Consider the following 25,764-nt stretch of genomic DNA (forward strand, 5'->3'; position numbering starts at 1 on the left):
GATCTGCGCTCTCTGAGTGCTCTTGCATTAATTACTTTGACTTTTTTATTACTTTGGCACCTCAGCATCACTTTGCTTTCCATCATCATAATTTCACTTTTTTGAAATGGAAAACTTCACACTGTCATAGACGATTACAATCCCTTTAAATCTGTTTGCATCGTTTCTCAGAGCTGTCGATTCCAATGTAGCGTGTCCCCGATGGCCACTCTCACCACTTATGTATGCTGCGTGCTACTCCTCACACATTGCAGGTAGTAAACAGACAGTGCGGACTGAATGGGGTACCACAGAGCTGGGGGAGCAAGCAGCAGCCACACAATGGCAAAGAAGCTTCTCACCAATCGCAGAAGCTCCTCGGGTACTGACATCATATCTCCTCCACATCTCGCTCTCATGATTTCAGGCCCCACCCGCTCCTTTTCATTAGCAAGTCGCTCCGTGTCTCTGTGTTATTTAAAACCAGATAGCCCCCTTCTCACACAGCCACTGTGTTGCATCTGTCCGCCTCCCCGCATGTGTGTGAGAGCGTGTGTGCGAGAGGGTGTGCGTGTGTATTTGTGTGAGGTTGCACTAAAATCCCAAGCAGCCAGTGGGAAGAGAGCAAGAGAGTGAGGAGAGAGACGCAGGGGAAAGGCAAAAAGCATCTGAGACGGGAGAAGGATCGGGAGTGTGATTCAGCTATGAAATCCATCCAGGTTTTTTGCATGCTGCTTCTCTGTCCAGCTTTGAGTCTCAACACAAGGTAGGCACTGGATGATGTTTTCATTCAACCACTTTCAGGCACTCTGTAACAAATAAAAGGAGGGATGCGCACATGTACAACATTAGATGAGTACGTAAAGCTCTGTCCTGCCTTGTCATGTGCAAGATCCTAAAATTGTCCTGGCACGGACTCCCTGTATGTCGCATGTTGCTTCAGGAAACTCAAGGACTTACGGGGAGGAAGGAAGAGATCATCTTTTTAACTGGGCTATTATCTTGCTCGGTTCTAGGTTGGCTAAGAGACAGTTGTCCCATTGTGTGTGCGATTCCCTCAATGCGATGCCTGCTGGGGCGGCAGTGGGGGTGACCACGGCGCTTTTCGGGACTTTTGCTGCATGCCGGTTTAAGTGAGTGCAAGTTGAAGTCAGGTGAAAAGAAAGGATGAGGAGAATGCTGCTGCAATTTGCAAGCAAGGAGAGAGTGTGTGCGTGTGTGTGTGCGATGTAAGGCTTTGCATTTAGAAAGAAGATAAGTCATAGGAATGAAGAATGATGAAGTGAGATGTAAGACTGGACGATTTTGATGCGTTGAATCGCTGAAAAATCACCTTCTCCTGTCAGTGCCTTGCTTTTCTTAATGAGTCGTGAGGGGAAATTCAAGGCTTTGACGATGGCTTGGAGACTCAGATGAAGAAAGGCATGCATAAAAAATGTCTTTCCTACTCCCGAGTGCCTAAAACAGTTTAATTCTGGTTTGTTTGTTTTTTCTCTCCAAATAAAGTTAATGACACATGCAGTATCTGAACAAAAAAATATGCTTGCTTTTTATTGATAATGAGATCAATACCAACATTTGAAGATACAAAGGTTGCCCTTTTAGCAGAGTAAGATTATTGCCCTTGTCCAACTTCCGTCAATATCACAGCGGTGAACTTTTTATGACTTGTATTCTACTACTTGTACTCAAGTTTATTATTGTATTAAAGTATTAGCCCCCAGCAGTATAGCAAAAATCAAACTGGTACTGTAGTCTTTTAGTCTTTAATAAACCCTCTTGGTCATGTTTATTGTAAATTGCATGTTGTGCTGCATATGCTTCTTTGTACTTATTGTAAACACTTGAATATTTCTAGCGATGATATCTATGTTTAGCTATTATTGCATTTGAGTGTGTTTCTGAGCATATGATGTACTTCCAAAGATTAAACTTGAGCCTTTTAGGTGGCCATTTTTGCTTGTCAACACACTTTGCAAGCTAACTCTTGAAGCAAAATATCTTTCAATTTAATTAACAATTAGACATAATGAGAATCTTATTTCATCCTGAGAAGAAAGCTCAAAACAGCTTTTAAAATAGTGATGGACAAGGCAAACCAAGTAGTGGCCATAATAAGATAACATTAGTAAAATAAATACAGTAGATGCTTAGTATGATTTTTTTTCTTTAATAAATGCTTTTGTGAAGCGCTTAGCAGTTTGCATGAAATACAAAAAAAAAACAAACAAAAAAAGCCATTCCATCGACATTGAAATCCGTTTCTGGATACATTGGAGTTTAATAATTTCTCAATGTGAACATAGATATTAGGATGTGATAATGGCAGCAGCTAAGATGGTTTTTGAATTTGACTTGAATATAACCACCTGGCCATGTATTCTGAAATAGCTTCATTTCGACATGTATTCAGCCTAGCGACTGTAGCTAGAAGAAAGGCCCCATGAGTGGTCGGTATCAACCATTTCTGTTGTGGTCGTAATTATCAGGCAAATGTCACCGCTGAACTGGGAAACTGTACAGCTCATACAAAACGCTTTCATTTTCATTGTGCTCCATTATTAGCTCCCTGCTGTAATTGGTGACAGGTATGTTAATAAATATATATATATATATATATATATATATATATATATATATATATATATATATATATATATATATATATATATATATATATATATATATATATATATATATATATAATGTGTGCATCAATTGTTGATGACATTGAAATTTTCACTTGATTTTACCTTTTTTTTTCTTTGCGTTGTTCTGTTTCCCAACCAATACATTATAATAAGATTACATGTTAGTCAGATGGTCTTTCTGAAATCCAAACTCAGTTGTAATTCCGAGTGATCATATTCTGTTCCACTGCGGCATAGTACTTTAACATTGAACATTACTGAATGTAAGGCGGACGAGAGAAAAATGAATTGTGACCTGTGCTGCCGGGCCTAGGTAGAGCTCTTTCTCGCTTTGTTAGATTCACAATCATCACATCAGTGGTCTGTAAATGAACCCCTTTTGTATGCTGAGTGCAACATACAACAAGATATGTATGACCTGACACGATTAAAAATGTAATAAAAATGCCTTCTTCCATTTGATTACCCAGAAAACTTAAAATGACGTCCATCTTGCGATCATCATAAAAAAGCATGGCTGTTAATTAAATATGTATACCTGCCAGTTCACGTCTCTATCTGACTAGTGATGCCAGCTCCAGCTCCAATGAAAGCGTGATCAAAAAGGTTTGACTTTAATGAATTGAGTGAGGAACTCTAGCTGCAGAATGATTGTGCAGGGTTGTGTGCCATTGCAGAAATCAAGCGGTACTTAGGCAGAACACAAGGCTGCAAAGAGACCGGTCCCGTGAGACATGGCCGTCCACCCCCAGGTCTGGGTTGTGAGGCTGAGAATGCGCTTCTGTACTTGGCTTTTTTCCCCTTTTCTTTTCCCCATCTGTGCAGATCAAACAGTTCCACCTTTTTATACTTTCAAGTATTCTCTTTCAGGGTTTCTCTTAAAACATTTTGACACATTTTCTTGACACCATCTTTGATGCCTCTTGCATCAGCAGGCTCTTAGAAGAAGATGTACTACCTGGCACTTTCCCCCCCATTTTGAAAATGTGAGATTGTTTTAGATGTCATATGGAAGGGCAAGAGAGTGTATTAGATTGCTGATTGAGTACAGACAAGTGTCTGTTATTTCAAGTGGTCTTTTCACGAAATAAAACTCATAGTGTAACAGCCGCTTGAAAAGGATGTTTAACAGGAAAATGAGTAGCCTATTCTGACACACATCCAAATCCAATTGATCTTAAAATAATTTGCTAAAACATGCACACCTGTGTGTGTTGAATTGCAAAACACAACTTACACAATATACTTGCAATCCGTAGGTGTTTTTTTATGTATACTCTTTTCAGTTTCCATCAGCCATATTCTGTAGGACTATTAATTTAATTTTTTTTTTTTTTAGGACTATTAATTTAATTTTTTTTTTTTTTCAAACTTGTTCACATTGCATGTGATTTAGTACTGGTAAATATTCAGGATCACGCTCCATATTGGGCCCAAAAGGAAAAATCCAATCTCAGTTGGCATCGTACAAAATAAAAATTCAAAATCAACCTATAATTTATCTGCAATGTGTGATGACATGACAGAGAAAGGCTCATGACGGATATTTCATACGCCCTCGAGATGGGCTTCAATGACAATACTGTACTGATGACTATTTCAGTAATAGTCTCTGGCTGGCTAAGTTACTGTCCACATCCATGCAAACCCAATTGCAGGCACTCACTTCCATGTTAACAGCTTGACAAACTGCGTCCATCCTCACATATTAACTTTATATACATTGAGCTCTCCAATAAAAGGAAACACACAAAGCAAAACATAACAGTCAGTGAGCGTACCAACATCGACCGTACTTGAAATGTTGCGTGCTTACATACACACACACAAACGCACGCACGCACGCACACATATATATATATATATATATATATATATATATATATATATATATATATATATATATATATATATATATATATATATATATATATATATATATATATATAGCATGAATGCAATATGCTTTGAGCAACCTCAGTTTACCACTCAGTGTAAATGGACTTATCCAAAAGTTGTAGAAAGAAATTCTGACCTTATCCCAAATATTAACTGCATGTCAACATAGTCAATATTGTGTCGTCACGTGATTGCACAACGCCATGTGCTTTGTAAAAAAATGGTCAAACGTCACTAGTGGTGAGTGCAAAAGGAGGGTGTCTGATGAGCCAAAACCAAATTGATTGCAAGAATTTATTGACTGGTTTAAAAAAAAAAAAAATCACAGATCTCCAGCAGAGTCACCATGTACCTCTTTTTTGGTGGCATTGAGCACAAAAGGTTAAAAAATGATTAAACATACTTTAGTTTATGTAAACACAATGATTTACTGCATTTTTGGAAGTGCAGCAGTTTATGAAAACTTGACAATACCATTTTGTTTAACCATTTTACTGTGAGTGTGAGAGTGCTAAACCATGAGGGTTACAGCAGCTTCCATGGTTACAGTCAGACACCACGACATGTCATATCCTCACAGCCATGTGGCTCCAATGATATTTGGTGTAAGCAAAATTATTGTTTTTCTGTCATTTGCCTGACATCTACTGAATATCGCATTTTTTGAAAGGTATGGTACAATATTATAAAATGTAACACTGTATGTCGTTTATTTGAAGCTTGGAACAAATTAGGCAAATTACATGTAAAATATGATTCATCATTCGAATGATTCAGGGTACAAATTGCACTCTGGAATGAAATAGAATGGAATGGAATGGAATTCGTATCTGGAGGTTCCACTGTATTGTTGACAGGAGGATTGTGTTTAGATGAGTTCCACCCTTCATCTTCCTTAAATATTTTTAATTGTTGGTAGATGGGATAATTCGACAAACATTGAATGGGAGAGTTCTTCTCTGTAAAGGACATATTATGGTGTAGTGAAAACGCTCATTGTGTAAATATTTTTTAAAATGTATAATACGTTATGTATCCTTTACACCATGATGCGTGTTTGTGTGTGTTTCGTTTGAGAATGAATGTGTGTTAAGGACTACCATCACGCAGTAATTTTGTCATGACTTATTCTGTTTCATGAATGGTTAAAGGTTGGTAGGGGTGGGCAACTTACATTTATTTTCTGGTGCGACAGACGTCAGTGCCCCACCTCCCTTTTGTCATTGTCTGTCCGCCATTGTTTACTCACTAAATATTCTAATCGTTGGTCCGTCAGACGACTGCCGGTCCTTAGGCAACTTCCGCCATCGCCCCCTCTTCCCCCGCCAACTTCCGTCGTCAACCCCCTCATCGCTCATTGTCATTGTCAAGCCCCGCCTTGCTCACTCCCCCTTTACTCACTTCCATTGCTAGTCCCAAAAATCTTTTGTAAACACCCACCCAAACCCATACATCCATTTTCTAGAGCCACTTATCCCCACAGGAGTCGCAGGCTTGCTGGCGCCTATCTCAGCAGGCTTCGGGCAGTAGGCAGGGGACACCCTGAACCGGCTGCCAGCCAATCGCAGACCACCCAAACCATGTTTTTTTTTTGTTTTTTTTCAACTCAAAATCAATCCAACGTCAGTAAGTATAATTTTGCACTGCACTTACAACATATAACACTAATAAAAGTGAAATAACCAGCCAAGGCTCTTAAACCCACACTCCTATAAGCCATCATTTCAGTGAAATTGCATGTACGTGTATGCAGTTGGGACTAGAGTGCTATTGGCAATCGTGTCCACTGAAAGGCATTATCATGCTTTACATAACTATGGTTGTCCGTTGTGATGGGCTTCTGACAACAACTGTAGATCTACGGTACTTTAGTTTCCACAAACAGTCTCCATCAAAAGTATTGGAACAGTGAAGCAAATTCCTTTATTTTTTTCTGAAGACTGGAAACATTTGAGTTTGACACCAAGACGAATATGAGACAACAGATCAACAGTTCAGCTTTTATTTCCAGTATTTACATCTGGATCTGATACACAACTTAGAAGAAAACTTTTTGGGGAAAGAATCACAAATTTTTAGGTCCCCAGTGAAGTCCGCTATTTTATGGTTGTGAATGACAAGTAGTGAATTGAAGGCAGTTTATTCACTCAGCTGAACATAGTTCACTGCTTGGTGGCAAAATGAAGTGACTCAAGTCACATTGACGGCAAAGTGATTTCATCTTATACTCAAAAGATACAGCAACACAGCTGACCATCATGCCTTTTAAAAGGGCTAAAATTTAAGTTAGCAAAAAAAGTGTGTCAGACTGACGGACATCTGACAAAATGTCTATCCCGACGATTACAATGACAACTGAAAACTACACTTCCAACAGTCTTAATCTGTCCTTTTTTTGAGCAGCCAATCCCAGGGCACATACATGCCACTTTCAGTGCGAGGCCTTCTAGCTGGCCTTATGTGTGTGTGTGTGTGTGTGTGTGATAGGATAATGAGCTCAGGTTATGTTAGGCCAGCACAGGAAGCCTTGTTGGCCTACCACTAGCATAAACACATTGTTAACTTGAAAACATGAATAGTATTTTCAATGCAGTCAACACATAGTGTGCCACAAAACCAAGAACAGAGCTGAATCCCACACTTTTAGGAAGCATCTCATCCCTAATATTTTTGGAAAAAGAAACTGAAATGCAAACCATTTACTAATTAATTCAGTCAGTCCATCCTCTATTGGGTGCAAAAATGGTAGTATTCACTAGATATGAACTGTAATTTCCTTGCTTTGAAACAAATATTTGTGACGCCTTATAAAATTGCATAGGATATGAAGGTTCGGGTCACCCCAATTATTTTTTTCCAAAATCAAGCGATGTACTTTCTTTCCTTTTGCTTACAACTAATGTTCCTGCACATTGTGCTATCGACTTCTTTTCCTACCTACAATTCATTAAAGGCGATCCAGGAAACTTTGATGTGGCTCTTTATTGCAGCTTCAACCAACGCTTGATTGTACTGCTTTGGTGCTGTCACTACACATAGTGTTGCGCTGTCAAAATTGCTGTTGTAATTGGCAGAGACTTAATTGCTCTGTCCCTCTAAACACTGATGCTTGTGTTCTCAGAAATGAGTCATTACTGGAGGGCTTGGCTCTTTGTTTTACACTGTAGTGCAAGATGTATCACCATAATAAACAAAAGCTGAGCACCATCCCTCGTCATAATGGCAGCAAATATAAACTGACTTGGTTGTTTTCAGCGTATTGTTGCGCTACAGCTTGGAGTCAATTTGTTTTGAAGCAAAAGCAGCACGCTTGAGTGATTTTTGGATCTTGTCACATCTGATCAATGCATATAAATGTGACGCTCACGGCCTTTCAGAGGTTCTTCAATGTGGATGTTGGTCATGGTATAAGATTTGAGTCAAAGTGTCATCATCTTGCACACTTCATATGATTCCTCCGAAACACATCCGCTGATCATTCTTTACAACTCCACCAGGATCTCGGCTTTTTATTTTTATCGTTCATTTCAACGTTCATTTTAGCGATCAGACCTGCGCCCCCGGGATAAGCGCCATCTAATTGGTTTACGTATCCGTAACTGCATGAAAACTTGAACTCATTGCAAATTCGATGAAGCAAAATTGAGAATAGAGCCATGGTTTTAAGGAATCTATCTGTTCATTTTCTTTGACGTTTATGCCAAGCCTATTTCAGGTTTGATCAACAGGCAGGATGCATCTTGCTGGCACTGATGTTCACACCTAGGGGTATTTTAGTGCGTTCAATGTAGGAAAAAAAAACAAAAACAAAAAAAGTGGGAGGAAAGAACCCACGCGGGCTCAGGGAAAACATGCAAACTCTACTCAGGAAGGCCAGAGTGAGCTGGAATAGGATTTGGGACTCTGAACTGTGAGGCGGATGTGCTAACCAACTGCCGCGAAGATATATATTTATGTATATTTGTGTGCGTGTGTTGTTTCAATGGTAACTGATGGAAAAATAGCATTTTTATGCTCCTTCTGTCCCTTTGCCTTTAATTTTTCTGCCTGTGAGTATTATGTCACTGACATAGACAGTTGAACAATGATAACGAGTTGTAATAAATGAAAGAAAAGGCATTTTAGGTGAAATTGGATAATTTCCCACATTTACCACTCATGATCTCCTGCCATACACTAGGGTGCCACTGCGATCTGGTAGAGAATCACAACATAGTGCCCAAATATCCATCACATTGATCTTATACAATATCACCTTGTGCGTTATCTTTTTTTTTTCCTTGCTTGTGCGTTATCTTTTTTTCCTTGCCTTCCAGCTGCAATGATTCTCACCTTTTCATCAAGTGAATAGTGTGAACACACATCACTAGCAGCAATTTCGATATCCATTGCCCTTCAATGTTTGCATTCTCTTCTACTGAATGTCTTGTCTGGAACAGTTAGCGTGGCTCAAGGCTCAAATAATTGTGCTGTAAATATCAATTTTTCTAGCAACCTTGAGCAATTGGAGCTTTTGCTCTCATTTATGTGATCATGACGTTGCCATCGGCTGTATCCATTCAGCGGTTTTGTTCATTTCTGCTGTCTGTAAACCCGCAACTGGTTTACAAGCAGAGGAACCTAACCCTTCAGAATTATCTACAAAATGATAGAGAACTTGGAAGATGAAGATATTTCTTTTGGCATGAACCAAGAAGGCTTATGAATTATACAGGTATAAAAAAAAAAAAGCTTGGATCATGAAGACACAGCGAGGCCTCAGTGATTCATCCCTTTCATTAATTATTTTGCAGCAGCATTTGTCTCTCCTCCTCACACTGCTGTTAACACCCCCCCCCCCCCCCATTGCCTACTTTAATGCTATAGGTTAATGTATAGCTTACTTTTTCAAAAACATCACAGAATCCCCATATGACTGACACACAATTGTTAGCTCTCTTCTTATCATAGATGTTAAATTCCCATGAATTCCAATGAATGAAATGAATGTGTAGAGTAAAAGTAATTATTCCACTTCTGCTAAATTGTATGCTTTCATCATTTTACAATCAATATACCAGCCAAGGTAGACTTAGTAAAATGAATTACTGTGTTGACATTTCCCAATGGAAAATTTTGCTCTGAATTTTACTCGTGAAAAACATCTTTTATCAGACGGCTGATAAGTCAGTCTTGTCAGGCATTTCATTTTGTTCCTCATGTAGTGCTTTTTTGGGACTGTTATGTTAATTAGATAACCATTTGGTGCATTGCACTAAATTAAGCAAACTGAGAAACTGAGGTTTTATGTGTGTTGAGAGAGCAATTAAATGACCAGCAGAGCCTGAATCTTGGTGGGTAAGTCAACAAAAAGAGAGTTGCTCACCTGTTTAATTAACACTCTGCACCACATACAATGCTGACATAGCCTGTGCCATGATAAGTGACTCAAGGAAGTACGTGTACTGTCAAAATGAGAATATTGCTAAACTGGGTGGATGTTTTTTCTTCCGTCTTTTTTTTTTAATCCTTCCTTGTTTGTTCAATAACCACAGCTGAGCATACTGCGCAGCCTATCTCTCATGTTTAATTTCTCAGAAAATGAAATATCAGTTGCGTTTTATGAAGGCCGTATAAAGCTGAATCCTTTATCAGTCGCTAGCACACCTCCTCGAAGGCGTCTGGCTGGTTTCTGTTATTTTTATCATATAATTTCCTCAGCATATTCTAGTGTCAGGATTCATCTTGGATGACAACCTCTGGTTCCTGTAGTCCCCTATCACCCTGTTTATTCAATGCTTTACCGAGACACCTGATCGATAAGTACGTGTATGTTACGTGGTGCGCTCTCAATATACAAGAGGAGAATTTTCGTTCAAAGCTCTTTACCCCTCAAATGCTGTCGTTGCTTTTTTTTTTTTCAAGTGGTCTTTTGTCTGGCTTCAGCATTCAATTCTGAAACAAAAAATATGTGTTAAGGACTTTGGTGAAAGGACCCAATATATGCACAGTTTGAGGCAATTACAGAACAAATGAAAGCGTTTATGTTGAAACTCGGTTTCATTAAGCATTTATTGTATCACATTTTCATCATGCTGTGTTTTTTTTTTTTTGTTTTGTTTTTTTTTTTTATAAGGGGGTGATTGTCCAACATACTGAAAATGCACATTCAATCAAAACATTACCATTCAGACAACTTACTAGCATATTAAAGACCTGGAGATAGTGTTTTGGGAATAACGCTTCTTGGTCTAAGCGGTTCTGCCTCTTGCCAATCAATCTCCAGTGTCATTTGGCACCAAATAGAAACCACTCATGCAGTTCACCTTCTTGTTGATTGCATCTTTCTGATCAATCTGTCCATCCCAGCTTTTATTCTGTATCTCAGCAACAACTTGAGTGCACAGTGATGTCCAACCCACAGAATGCAATGCTGTTTTGTGTGGGTGTGTATGTACTGTATGTGCAATGAACCTCACTGTTAGGTTCAAAGAGGGGAGCTAGAGGGTGTTGCGTTACCGAACGTCCAGCATTCTGGTTTGCCTGTCTGTCAGATGTCTTGCTTGGCTGGGCTCCACATTGTGATGGTGTTGACAAAATGACAGGATGGGAGCAGTCTGCAGTGAATATCAATATCAATGTTTCCCCTCAAATGCTCAAGCATCCAAACACTTAAAACAAAAGCGAGAAAGCCGGTGACGCACAGAAAATATATGAAACACATTTAATTTGCACAAAGCTTCTCAGGTCACACGCATACTAGTCATCAAACAGTCTGAGGTCTTATGCACACGAGATGTTCTCTCACCAAGGGTGAAATTACAGCCTGACTGTGGATTATACAAACAATTAGATTTCAAGATGCACCGTGGCTTCATGTCTGTATGGTGATATGGGGAGTTTGCATATATACAATGTCATTCTTGTGTTCTCTGAGCTTTATTTGGAGAGGCTTATAGTTCTTCTGTTGAATACTGGTTGCATTTGACAAGTAGGACTACCACGAGGGAAGAATACCACCACTCCAATGCTGCAAATATCCGTCAGTCCTGGGCCTTAGGACTTGTCATCAATTTTCTCCTCATTAGAGCGCCGCAACTGGATCACATTCAAATGTTTACCCAATCTTACAATCTGTCCTTACACTCGACCCATTCCATGGTGGTTCGGTTGGGGGACGCTTGGTGAAGTTGTCATTTCATTTCATACAGATTTGAAAGCCTGAGTTTTATACTAAAAACAACATGTTTGACTATAATCAATAGGCGGCATCTAGACTCAATATTTAAGGTTAAGTTATAGAAAACATCCTCACTTGCGTGTTTTCAAAATTAGCATTTGATGAGAGGTGTTTGGACTAACGCTGATTTAATGAGCTTTATGAAATTCCCTGGAGGATGAATGTGGTGTTTAGGGATTACTGACTTCCAGGATATTGTTCAAGACAGGCAATGGAGCATTTCCGCTCTAAATCCATTAAAATGTATACAGTCTATTCGATGGAAACAGGAAAACAGATATTTGAAGGTGTGTGTGTGTGTGTGTGTGTGTGTGTGTGTGTGTGTGTGTGTGTGTGTGTGCGGGGGGGGGGGGGGGGGGGGGGTACTGCAAGAAGGTTAAGGATGCAGTGTTCCCCGAGGTAGTGAATGTTGTGACCACTGAGCAGAAAAATGATTTTCATGGTAACAGTTGTAGATGTACAGGTATTTTTTTCTACTCTTACATTTTAGTATTGATGTTCATGTTTGATACTATGCCTCTAAGGAGTCCAGTTACAGGAACTCGGTATATTTGGAAGCTTACTAGCGCTTCTAGAGGAAGTTATGCCATGCAATATAGGCATATTGTCATATGTACACACACACATACAGGCAGGATTGCGCACACAATTCATACACAACTTTTATGTTGTACATACGTTCAATATTTAACACCATTTAAAATTAATGAAATGGAAAAGGAAAGTCGGGTGAAGATATTGCAGAAGCACTGAACAGTACAGTGGCATTATAAATGTTAACTCACCATAAGAGGTGTCCTGGCTGGTCCATGAACATTACATACCATGAGGGTAAATGATCCACCGACATCATTTTACAATTAATAACCATCACTTTATTAATATATTTTCTCATTTGTATAATGCCCAGACACTTCTTTCCTTCCACTCCAGTTTGGGGCATGTATCTATTAAGAGGAGGGACCTTTATTAATAGAAGCATTGCATATTTTTCGGTATATAAAGCACATGTCAAATACGTACATTTTTTGAAAAATCAATAGCGTATCTTATCGTCAGCTGCAGCATTTTAATTTGTCATTGTTAATTCTAATTACTTCCTGTTTACTTACGCATCATGGTCCAGAAAAATATGGTATTTAAAGTCTACAACTGACTACATATTAGCAAAAATATCATCCTAATAAGTCTAAATCCACAATCACAGTTAAATAAACTTTCACTTGCTTACTGTATTAGTTTTTTGCTTATTGTGCTGCGATGCACTTTAAAACAATGTGCATTTTATAACTGTGTGACCTATATATGGAAATTTACAAAATTAGACTTGTTCATTGAGACTGCATTTTATAATCCAGTGTGTATTATGTCTCCAATGATAAGATGCATTTTTAATTCAATTTAGACATTTATTTTTAAATTATTTTTTTATTTTATTTTCACACCCCAGCAATAATACATATTATGAGTTAATATCAATGCATACAAATGATAAATGGTGAATAATGCTTCTCACCGTTAGTTGCAGGAGATCTGGGGCTGTTGGACTTTGAGGCAGATTGAAGGGCACATACAGAAAAGCAACCATTCACATTTATACCTAAGGACAGATAGAGTAATCATTGAAATCAATACATTCCCATGTCTTGGTGTACATGGCAGGCACAGAAGTGGACACCTATTTTTTTGTTTTGTGGATAAAGGCATGTGCTATAATATCAACTGGCATTATTTATTTTTTTTTGGGAGGGGGGCACTTTCACCCACCTCCAAAATGGCAAATATTTTTAGGATTTTTTTTTTTTATGTCATTTTGTTTGAGCTTTCAGGCACTACTTTGTTGAAGTTGGAGCTGGGTTGCACCCACCTACATCAAGGTTTTGGGGTGATGCTCATGACGGCCTCACTCTCATGTATGTTGCACACTCACATCAACACAATCAGCACCAGAAAATTATCTTCATGTACTTATTTGATCACCTAAAAATAAATTATTATTAATTGCCTAATCATTGATAAAGGAATATTACAATCGATGCTGCGCCACCTGGTGCCCACCGGATTGACTGGTGAAGTCACATAATGACACCTGCAAACATGCTTTTACATCCACAAGAACAAATAGCCATGTTACGCCCTCATCATCCACTTTTTCAAAGCGACAAGTAGTATAATAGGTAGTCTGATGAGCTTACTAAATCATAAGATTTCGGTGAAAAGGATTCTCACAAACGCACCTCATCATCTCTGATTTTGCTTTTTAGCGGTGGATGCCCACTCTGAGAAGATCGATCATGAGGCTTGGTCTGCACAGATTTTATTTTTTTTGGTTTTGTCTTTATTGTTTTATAGTCTGACCTCAAGCAGTGCATGTTTGTAGATGGAAAGAGCATGCCCCAAGCCGATACCATTAGCACTGAGGCTCGGTCGTGACAGGTTGGAAATTTGCTATCTATTCCCTATAGCCATCAAGTTTGACAAAGCAAGCCTACTCATGTGTCTGTCATCACTATTTTCATTTGTTATTGCCTTAATAAACACAAGCAAACGACCAGGCGTTTGAGGAGAAAACTATACTGCATTTCCTTCCACACAATAAGGAAATAGGCAAAGTTGATTACTAAACATCTATTCAAACCAGCCACTTGAAATTGGTTAAGATCTCATGAAAATAACAGATGAATTGGGGTCAGTTACTATATGGAAATAAGCAGGGGTTTTCCCAGATCTGTAAAAAACTATCAAAAATCACACCTAAAATTACTCCTGAGTCTTTTGAGAGAGGGATTTTTATAACATTTTTTTCAAGTCCAGATCTCAAACAACATGAGTGCAAATGTTTGGCACTTTATTAAGACCCTCTAGTCAACAATTTTACACTGTCGGTTTTCTGTTTTTTTTTGTTTGTTTGTTTTATTTTGTTTTTTAATACATTTTCTTTTTTGCACTTCCCTTAACCAAGTCATAAAAGTACAATGTAACAAAGGTCATACTACATGTTTCATTCTAACTGAAATTCAAACTGAAACGGAACTGTTTAAAAAGAAATGAAGAAGGTCACAGGTTGTAGTGAAAATGATCCTCGCTGTATGTAACCTTGTCAGGCTTTCCCACACCTTTAACATTTCGCACAAAAGGTGTCCAGAGGTATTGACCCCAAATTATCTGAATCCCCTCTCACTATCCTTTTCTTTGAATTCTAGAAGATAAGAAATGTCCATCAAAACACAACTGTCCTCAAATGGAGATGTTTTGCTTTAGTAGATGAAAAATGCAGTTTATTCATCATTCAAGGTTTATATATATATATATATATATATATATATATATATATATATATATATATATATATATATATATATATATATATATATATATATATATATATATATATATAAATACACTTGTGAACATTGTGCAGCTACACATTTATATATTGGGGTTCCGTCAGAGCTAACAATAAATCCCATCAGTCTGTCAAAGCTTATGTGATATGTTACACATCTAATTTATCAAAAATCTCAAGACCCTGCGTTAACAACAGGTTCCTCCAAATATAGCACTGGGTTGTGTAGCAAGCAGAATCCCATTACTTAAATGCATAAGTCTAATAATAAAATATGACTTCCAACCTAAACGGATTAACAGTGATTTTATGCTCTTGGAAATGTGTTGAGTTCCCTTTCCAAATAAATACCCTTTATATACAAAGCTTTTCAGCAAGTTGATCTCACTGTTACTAGTGAGTGTTAATGGAATGGAGGAGAGATGGTAATATATGTGTGGTGGTGCAAAGAAGGAGAGCGAGGCATTTCAGTGTATGGCTGAATTAATGCCCCATTCAAACAAGCTAACACAGCTAGGGATTACTCAGTATTGTAGAACACAATTAATTAAGAGACTTAATAGAAAAGTCACATCTAAGTGAAAAAGGAACTGGGTAAGAAACCAAGACACATTTATCTAGTCTGCTAAAGTCATCATTCAATTCCAAGTTGACCAGCTAGCTGAAAGTGCAATATTTGAGGCTAATTAGGACATCTTCTGCACTTGTTTACATGTGCATTATTTAACCAACGGAGAATAGTAAGAAAGATCCATAAAACGGAAAGGGGCGGGGGGGGGGGGGGGGGGGGTTACTCGTCAGCCAAGTTGTAGCTTAGTCCTAATTTCATTTCATTTTGGTCAATGCTGCTGTTGCTGCTGCGATTCTTCTGTTTTGGATTATTTTCATCTACAGCTTTGGAAAAAAAAAAAAGCCTCATAAACTCACTATGCCCAAACTATTCATCCACAAAAAAATAAACATTCTTCTGAATATAAATCAATGCGAGAAAAAAAGGGAATAACACAAGGCTTCACGGTGTAAAGACACACTCATTTGAACCATAAAGTCTCGTTTTGAATTTGAAGATGCGAATGCACCAAATTAAACCAAAACGTCTGAATATGAAATAAATCAAGGTCCATAGCGAATTGTCTTTTACTGGAGTGAAATTGCTTTGTAGCCTTGATTGAATTGGCATATTTTTAAAAGAAAGGTCCAGTGCAAAATTAATACAGTTTACATACAATTTTACACATTGTTTTACTTGCCATGATTAGGAAAGGTGTGAAACAATTACTTCTGTGGGTTCTTTGTGCATCTTTTTGCTACTTACATTGTTGTAATTCATCTTAGAAAACATCTGTCACCAATAATTCACTACCATGACCACAGTAGTGTATATACTTAAGTCTGTTTGGTGACGGTGAATGATATCTGAAGTATTGGGCACACACATTATTCAGGTTATGGCAGCATGCATCAAGTGTGTGTGCACTCTTGCAAAAGAACACACTGAGATGCAAGCGGACAGTAAAGGGCTCTTTATTCAAGAAAATACTGTACAATTAATAAAAGGCGGTAAGCATCAATTGGTTTCAAGGTTCTGACACATCCTGTATAGGCATTTTTAGGTCAGCCTATTTAATGAACACATTGGCCGTAGGTAGACTACTGTAATTAATTGGAAATGAAGTATATTCCACAAAAACGGTTTATGGGAGTAGTAGTCATTTAAGGAGGATACAAAGACCATTTTACATGGAATGTGCAAACAAATGAAACATTCAGAAATAGATGGGTGAACCTGTAATATCTAATTCTTCTAAAGATTGACTGCTCGAAACAAATGTAAAGAAATGACCGAATATGCTGGATGAAAGAACACAGTTGTGAGAGACCTATAATACTTCTCAAGTTTTTCATGCTTCTTCTTTCCGATATATATATATATATATATATATATATATATATATATATATATATATATATATATATATATATATATATATATAGTAGTGTTCTTTAAAAATGTCTAAAAAGTGACATAGGGACCCTTTGTCATTGTCATATTTAACACAGTACATACTTGTCCCACAGACACCTGAATCACCTGTCTGACACGATGTTGATACACTCTCATTTCCTGGCACAATTCCACTAATTGGAATTTCCCATTACTGAGATGGGATGTCTGACGGTCCTCCTGTTCCCATGACAATAGCAGTCGACTTGCACACAAGTATCCCTTGAGTAAACATTTCATGGAAGGATTGATTTTACATTACAAACTCTGCAATTTGACTTTGACAATTTTCATCTTAAAAGTCATGCACATGGGTGTGACAAGCGAAGACAGCATTTCTTCTTCAGGGTATATACTATAACATATTTCTATGGTACTTTCTAAGGAAATGCCAATCACCCCTCAAATTCCAAACACCCTGTATTTCACAAAGCAAATAAATGGGCTTTTTAGATGCAACATTTTTGTGTTTGGGGGGGTGATAGGGCTAACATGTGATGCCTCCTTGTCATATTACTGTATTTTTCGGTCTATGAGACGAAATAACTTGTTTGCATGATTTGAGCTGTGTGGCTTACGCTCCACTGTGGCCTATCTGTAAGTTGTTATATTTTATTTTATTTATTTTTTTTTTTTTGCAAGCCACCACGAGACAATCCACTGGCATAAATGTGTATCTGTTCAAGGTGTCACTTTATGGAACAACTGTGAAATAGAACAGAATGAATGTAAATTAATTAATTTTACAAACATGCTATTAAAATTATAAAAAAATGTAGAAATTGAATAACATCTTGTATAAATTTGGTGTGTATATGATTGTATAAATGTATGATTGTATACATTAGTTCTGTGCAATGTGTTTATATTCACTAAATAATCAATTAAACAAAGGGAAACAGAAGAAGACACTTTAGAATTATTGACTTTGATTTTGAACTGCTATTTAAGCCAGTAATATTCTGTCAGTGTCATCTTGAAAATATTCATCGATCCGTTTTCTATAAATTTGTTGGTACTCAACATGCAGGCATGTAAAAAGATGTGGCTTATGGCCAAAAAAATTGATACAACGACAACATCAAATTATTCATAGTATACTGGCTGTCTGAGGTAATTACGTGAGCTTATCTTGAATGATGTATTATATTTGTAATTACGTAAACCAATTATCCAGATTTCTACGATGACAGATCATCCACGTCTTAGTTAATGAGTCATTCCCAGATTCGCAAATCATGCATGACTATGTCTACTTACAGGTAAGCTTGCTGGGCTTCATGTTTGAGTTTCACCACTCTCTATTGTTTTTATAGTGCAAAAATAAAAACAACTGTAATAAGAAGCTATTCTGGAAAAGCGTACATTGAATGTAAAAAAAAGGGTCATTACTGAAAAAGAAATCAAGGTTGCAAATTCAAAAAAGACAATCAATAAACAAAAATAGAACTGAACAGAGCAGAATAGAACATAATGCCTTTAATGTAATTGTACACAGATGTACAGCAAAACTGGGAGTGTATATTAATACTATTAACAAATAATAAGAATGAATAATATACACTGAACCGATAAATAATGAAAACTAAAGCTATTTGTACTGAAAGCAGCTGTCAATTTATAAAATTTTGTCAATATGTCTTTTCTTTTTTATTCTGTAAAGGACATTAGTACAAGTTCAGTATATTATGTAGTTGGATGAATAGAATTATGCATACTGTCCAATTGCATAATAACATAACCCCTACCCTTCTGTCATAATTGTTGATAAATTATGGGCTTCACTATTTAATGTACACACCCACACGCACATTCACACACCTCTTGAAGGCCTTCTTAACTCAGTGTGATCTGGCTCATTTATTCACACATCAGATAATATGTAAATATCTTTTACATCTGCCGCACACTGAGCAGTGTGGTGGACAGCAGTGTGACAGCAGAGTTCTGCCACAAGACTTAGCATTTGTTTTTGCTGCAATTCAGTATTTGAATTGCTGTCGCATGCATGCGTGTGGGATATTATAGGCAGTGAAATTCCACGCTGATGAAATGTCCATTTTTGGGTTATAAGCCAGTGGGACACTGTTGCTGAACACACCCTGGCAAGAAATACAGAAATAAATGCATACAGTACAACGTTGTGTTTTATCACATATTTAAAATCTATTTGTTCATGCGGAAAAATTGTGAAGCTTGTCTTAAAAATATTTGTTCTGCATCAGTTACATTGAAAGACAATAGGAAGAAGCCCTGCCTTTCAATATATAAGCCCCTCCCCCTTGCCATGTCTTTCTTAACTCCTGCTCTCTCAGTTTATGGATAATATTAAAAAAAAAAGTGATACAGTACAACATATTGTTTGAGGATTCCAGAAGGTGATATAGGCTTGCAGAATTCATATCACACCAATTTGTTTTTGCTAAATTGCCCATTGTACGGTTCTGAGTGGCCAACTGTCATTTTTGTGATGCTTCAGTTTTGGATGCCGTGTGTAGAGGCCCTTAACTGCTTAAAGTTCAGTGGTACCAACTTGCAGGGACCAAGTTAGGCCACAGAGACTTAATTATCTTCTAAAAGCCCATACAGGAATCAGTCAATCATCAATAGTTAAGTTTTTTCAAATCGAATCAAAAAATGTATCAAATTATGTGCATACCAAATGTATGGGTTGCTTGATCTAATCAGCCATTTTTTTACTGTGACCACCTGTCGTCCTGCTGCTGGGTCCTTCCTCCACTGACGAGATGTGTCAGTTTTGCAAATTCGCCTGCACCTTACATTTTTCCCCCCAACCATTTTTACATATTTCTTTATTTTTATGCACCACCACATTTTCTTCTCACCTGCCTTCTTAGCAACATTCTCACCTTGCTGCGTTGGCAAGGTGATGAAAAGAGGAATTGATTTGAGCCTGAGTCAATTATTCCTCAGCAAAAATGAAGACGAATCCGAGTTGGTGTCGTGTTCAGGGGTAGGGCGAATATCCAACACGCTGAAGGCTTGTAAATCTTCTTACATTTTTGGTCGCGCAACAGCACTTATGCTGCAGCCTGCATGTAACTCTCGTATTTGACACCGAGCCACTCAGTCAGCTATGAATTGGGCAGACTAGAGATTTCCGCATGCAATTTTGAGCTCGATTCAGCCCTTTTTTTTTCTTACATTATTAGTGATGCATATCCAATTAATTTTTTGGGACAAGATACTGGTGGGTTGGGTAGAAGGAGGCATGGCTATAATCGCTGAATTTTAGCCACTGTAACAACAGTACTCAGGTATTTACTGATTCCTACAAAACAAATTGATAAAATAGAAAATCATCCAAAATCATGTTCTTGATATGAATAATAAGAGTTATTGCACAAAAAGTGAGATATTCGACAGGACTGCTCCGACAAAGGATGCTCACAGTAACACAGTAACCAAAATGGTCAAAACCCTTTGTACCTTTTCATTAACAAGGTGACAATGCCAACGTATATAATCAGATTGCTATGTGTATATATCCCCTTTTAAAATATAAAAATGCTTTGCATGTGTGATGGGTGTATTGAAATCCACTGAACAATTTAGTGGGCTATTTACGGTACAAGACTATGAGATCCTTTCTAATTGAATTTTTATGAGGGCCCCGTGCCGATGCTTCAAAGTATTTACAAAAATAGTACCTCAATTTTGTGTGATCTGAGACCAATGTTAAACATTTAAATGCATCGCGTAAGAACTATTCAGGCATAAATCCGTCTCAGAGATTAATCTGAACATCCTTTTTTTTTAAAAAAACACATTCGGCCACATTATTAGTATGAGATATACTGAACAAAGTTTGAGGGAACAAAAAAGGAGAGTGGCGCAAAACATAAAAATCATCATCATTTTTTACTACCCTCTTTACGTTTTATGAGCAATACATGAAACGTCTGTCGAGTGCGCTGACAAGACCCATTTGTGAGTCATGCACCGTACCTACAAATAAACACATGCGAGTATCGATGACTTATGGATGCCGATACTTTTGAGCCTAAAAGCGACCAAACCAAAAGGTGGTATACACAGATTGCATCCCAGTGTGTGATGCGGCCAGTTAAGGGATGGAGCAATGTAAAAACACAGTTGGCAACACTGGTCTGATGGGTATTTACCTACAGGGGGTGTGCTCATTCGTTCCATGTTGTCTCAGCAAGCACATATGGTGCGAAGACTGTGTGTCTTCCAGGGGATGCCTTAGATTCCATGGATCACAGTAGTGAGTTTCTAATCTGGGATTTCAAGTGTTTGAATTGCGTGTATTGTTTGTTTTTGGAGGATGGGTCGGAACTGTCCCAGCCATACTTTCCTCCGCGTCCTTCAGCCTGCACACATTCCAGCCTTTTCACTTCATTCAGTTGACTACATTTTTACCTTACATCTAAGATGACAGTTGATCCTCAGGGTACTATTGATTGAAGTCACTCCTTTGGGAATGAGCGGTACATATTTATGTTGCACAAGAAGGTTACCCTTAGGAACAACATAATGAAAGGCAATGGCGACAAAGGCTGACGGTGAATAATGATCCCTCGAAAAGATTTGAACTCCCTGTGTCATTATGTTCGCTCATTAATAAAATAAAAAATGTCATTGACTTGGAATGAGCTTATGAACCTGACCTCTGTGCCTACCTGAAGTGATTTAAATCTGCCTTCAATCGATTTTATTCTCATAATGAGATTTGAATGTCATATGGCTGTCTTGCCATGCTGGGGAACGTCAAGCGTGACAGAATGTACCCTGTTTCAGGGAAAATTTTCATCATACTGTTCTAAGACATTGTGTTACATAGCAATCTAAGAAATTATGATTCTATTCATATCTAATGGAGACATATCAGCTTCGAAATTGGTTCTTTGATGGGAGAAAAGACATAAACTTTGAATTGTTGACTTCATCAGTGTGTGAGAACCCTTGACTACTTTGAAACTACTCTTTAACATGTTGGAAACGTTTCTAATTGCTATGGCATTTCAAATATTGTCAGACTCAGTGCTTCAGAAAGCCTCTGGGTCAAATAAAGGTCGCAAATAGGAATATCAAATAGGCTTGAAATCAGACCACATTTCGCATCTAAAGTGTCAAAAAAAAAATTAAAACAACATACTATGACTGATGTATATCACTGTTAAGGCAAGACTGGTAATTAAAAAATTATACTTAAGAACGCATGCACAAACACACACACACACACACCCACACACACACACACACACACACACACACACACACACACACACATAAAATAAATAAACAAATTACCGTAACACCCCATTTATAAGGCTAAAAGTATAAATCCATTGTATCATTGGTAACTTAAAGCTTAATTTATTTTTGTTCATTCAACACCATTCTGTCAGCCACTTAAGCCGAGTTTTAACACACAAATGTGCATTTTTATATCAGTGGTGTTCTGCAACAAAATATGAGCAAAAAAATGATTTTTGTCACGGATAAGGTGCAGTGGACCCTAACCCGCAGGTAATCATCAGATCTTTACGCAAAAACATGGTATATGAAGTTTATCATTTTTTTAGTTATTTATTTTTTTGTAATTGTCTGCCAACAAAACATCCTCTCTTTAACAGATTGAACATTTCTGCATGTTTAGTCTAAACATATTCATCGAAATATGACGGAGGGATTGATATCTCATAGTTAAATAGCAGTTCAAAATCAATACTTCAGTAGCATCTTTCTTTTTCTTTAGTTTGATAGTTTATTTTAGTGAACATAACACATTGTACATAATTCATATACAAACATACATACATAGATAAAATCACATATATTGTGTACTGTATATAAAATTTACACATCACAAATTTCAGTTCTATTTGATAGTTGTTCCATTAATTGACGTCTCGAACAGTTACACACATTTGCCTGCTGGTGGCTAGCAAAAATAAAACAAAACACAACAAAATACCCCCCCACACACACAAAAATAAATAAATAAATAAATAAACAAATGCAGATAAGCCGCACTGGACTTTAAGCCGCAGGGCTCAAAACATGAGGAAAAAGTCACGGCTTATAGTTCGAAAAATACGGTAATTACCGTAAAGGCACAAGGTAGAGAGTGATGTCAGTTGGCAGTTGGCAGCTCGGGATTGTTACAGCTAACAGCAGCTCATGTTATTACGCTGAATAACTTCAGGAATTGATGGTATAATGAACTTGAGCAGCGTCGCAAAGAAAAGAAAAAACAACTGCTTTGATCTCATTCGCTACACTGGCGAAACATTCACTGACTGCTCACAATGTGGGAAATTCCAAAAACACTTATTGCACAACAAATGTTTACAAAAGATGAGATTCATTCTGTTATGCTAAAGTTTTTACATTGTTTTTACAGTGTTGGTCTCATACATGGTAACATAGAAAATACCAGAATTTGCCCCCCAAATTAGGTGTGCATCTTATACACAGGTGTGTGTTATACTTGGGGAATTATGGCATGTCAAATGGAAGGAAGAATCAGGATTTTGTGTGTGGTGAGAATTGCAAGATGAAAAACATGAATTAATCTTTGCTTGGACAGACTCAGGACCGCCAAATATGAGACTGAAACATGTTCTCAGAAGGTTGAAACATCCATCCATCCATGTTCTTAACCGCTTGTCCTCACGAGGGTCATGGGCATTCTGAAGCCTATCCCAGCAAGTTTTGAGCCGTAGGTAGGGTATGCTCGGAACTGGTTGCCAGCCAATTGCAGGGCACATGGAAGCAAAGAACAAACGTCACACATTTGACACTCACAAACACATCTAAGGGAAATTTGTTGTGTCCCAAAGACTTACCATGCTTTTTGGGAATGTGGGAGAAAACCGAAATACCCAGAGAATACCCACGCAGGCACAGGGAGAACGTGCAAACTCCAGACAGGAAGGTGTAAGGCAGAAGCGAATCCTCAATCTCTTAACTGTGAGGTCTCTCACCGTGCCGTGCCGCCCAGGGAGAAACATTTTCAATATAATTTATAATTAAAGTGCCAATGTCAAATCATTTTTTACCATCCAGTTTAGGAGTCCAAACATTAATCCATCAAACCTTTTTTATTGATGGTTGTAAATTATTCTTCTTGGACTTTTTCTTAGCTGCAATAAATAGGAACTGACTAAAGTAAATTTTTTTTTGGTGATGATGTGTCTTTTGGGTCACTGCCTGTCAACATTTTCTTTAGTCCTTAAACGCTTATTGATGAGGGATGAACTGTTTTTAAGTATTGCCATTTTTTTGAGCATCACACAGAATCAGATCACAGACACATAGGGATGCAAAAAATGAAGCCAGAGTCACGGCTTGCAAGTAGTGCTGCTTTCCTGAAATGAGTGTGGGAGTGTTAGTTCGGTACCTTTCTCAAGGGCACCTCAACTGTAGCCTCCAACAACTCGCTCCAATTTATTTTAGAGCCTTGCGTAGTGGTTTCTAAGACCTTGTCATCACTAATAGGCTTGTGATGCCCTCATGGACTAGAGATCAATGTTTTTGAAAGAATCTCTCCAAAGTGCGTAATCAACTGTGAAATAATGAATTATTACTGTACATGCTCAGTACAAATGCTTAGGGGGTGGTTCCAACTGAACAAAGCAGTTACAGTTACAGAGTGGAGCCAGATGATTATCTCCCAGGCACTTGACTTGAATGATGATGCAATTATGTTAATTTGAAGTTGATTTAAAAATTAATACACACTAACCAACTGTTTCAACCGTTCATATTTCGGGTTCAGAGAACGATGTCTAAATGCCTGTATGAACTTTTGTTCATTTTACAGTGCATCTCCCCTTGACAATAATGCCTGATTATGTATCTGTGAAATGAGGACACAGTTTCCTCCCCCTGCTGTAAACCCTCCAACTTTAAATGGCTTGACTGATTGCAACTGAATGTCTTTTGAGATTTACTTGATTAGCATGGTGCCAATAGTTGAAATTAAATAATGGTAACATTGTCTAGAAAGTAATGAGGGGTTACTTAGTAAACTGTAGCAGATTGGAAATGGCAAAGGCTTTCACCCATATGGCAAATCATATTTTAATCCCAATCTGGGACAAAATCATATACTGAATGAAGGAGAACTCTAAATGGATAAAATTCTACCTCTATTGTTTTATAAATAGTTTTTAAATTTCAGACTATAAACCACAACTTTTTTCTCAGTCTTTCTTTTTTAATGAGCCACCGAGGGCAATCTCCTAATAACAAAGGTTGACAGAAGAAAGCACGATCAACGTGTTGATTTTCAGTTTGAACTGCTGATTTACTCATCGCTTGTGGACACTCTTCTAGTAAGCACAATCAGGCATGCTACTGTTGTGTTGGTGCATTATTCTAACAATCAAAGATTGTCAATTGTTATGTTGAAAATATGTTGGTGCTGCTCTTATTTCTAAACGTGCAGATAAATTCAATCTGTGTTGAAGGTGTGCTGGTGATGCTCCTATGTCTAAATAAACATGCAGGCATGTTCGGTGTGTTGAAAGGAGTGATATTGCCATAACCAAACAGTTTGGGGAAAACAAAAAAAAAGTTTTGCATTAGAATAAAAATTAAAAAAACGTTAAGGTACTATCTTTGTGCGTGTATGCCAGCTGTTGCAGACTGTGTCTTATAGTCCAGTGAGACC

The 25,764-nt window shown here is 37.6% G+C and overlaps 1 protein-coding gene across 1 annotated transcript in view; it reads left to right on the forward strand.

The window, feature by feature from the left end:
- The first annotated feature begins 448 nt into the window (after positions 1-448).
- luzp2 (leucine zipper protein 2) overlaps positions 449-25,764 on the forward strand; it is a 124,675-nt gene continuing 99,359 nt past the window's right edge. The window contains exon 1 of the mRNA XM_088413143.1: positions 449-745. Within this exon, the coding sequence (XP_088269269.1) occupies positions 684-745 (62 nt within the window). The 5' untranslated portion in view covers positions 449-683. The remainder of the gene's footprint in view (positions 746-25,764) is intronic.

This window comes from Hippichthys cyanospilos, chromosome 4 (assembly GCF_059441005.1).
Source record: "Hippichthys cyanospilos isolate Australia breed blue-spotted pipefish chromosome 4, RoL_Hcya_1.0, whole genome shotgun sequence".
Classification (NCBI taxonomy): Eukaryota; Metazoa; Chordata; class Actinopteri; order Syngnathiformes; family Syngnathidae; genus Hippichthys; species Hippichthys cyanospilos.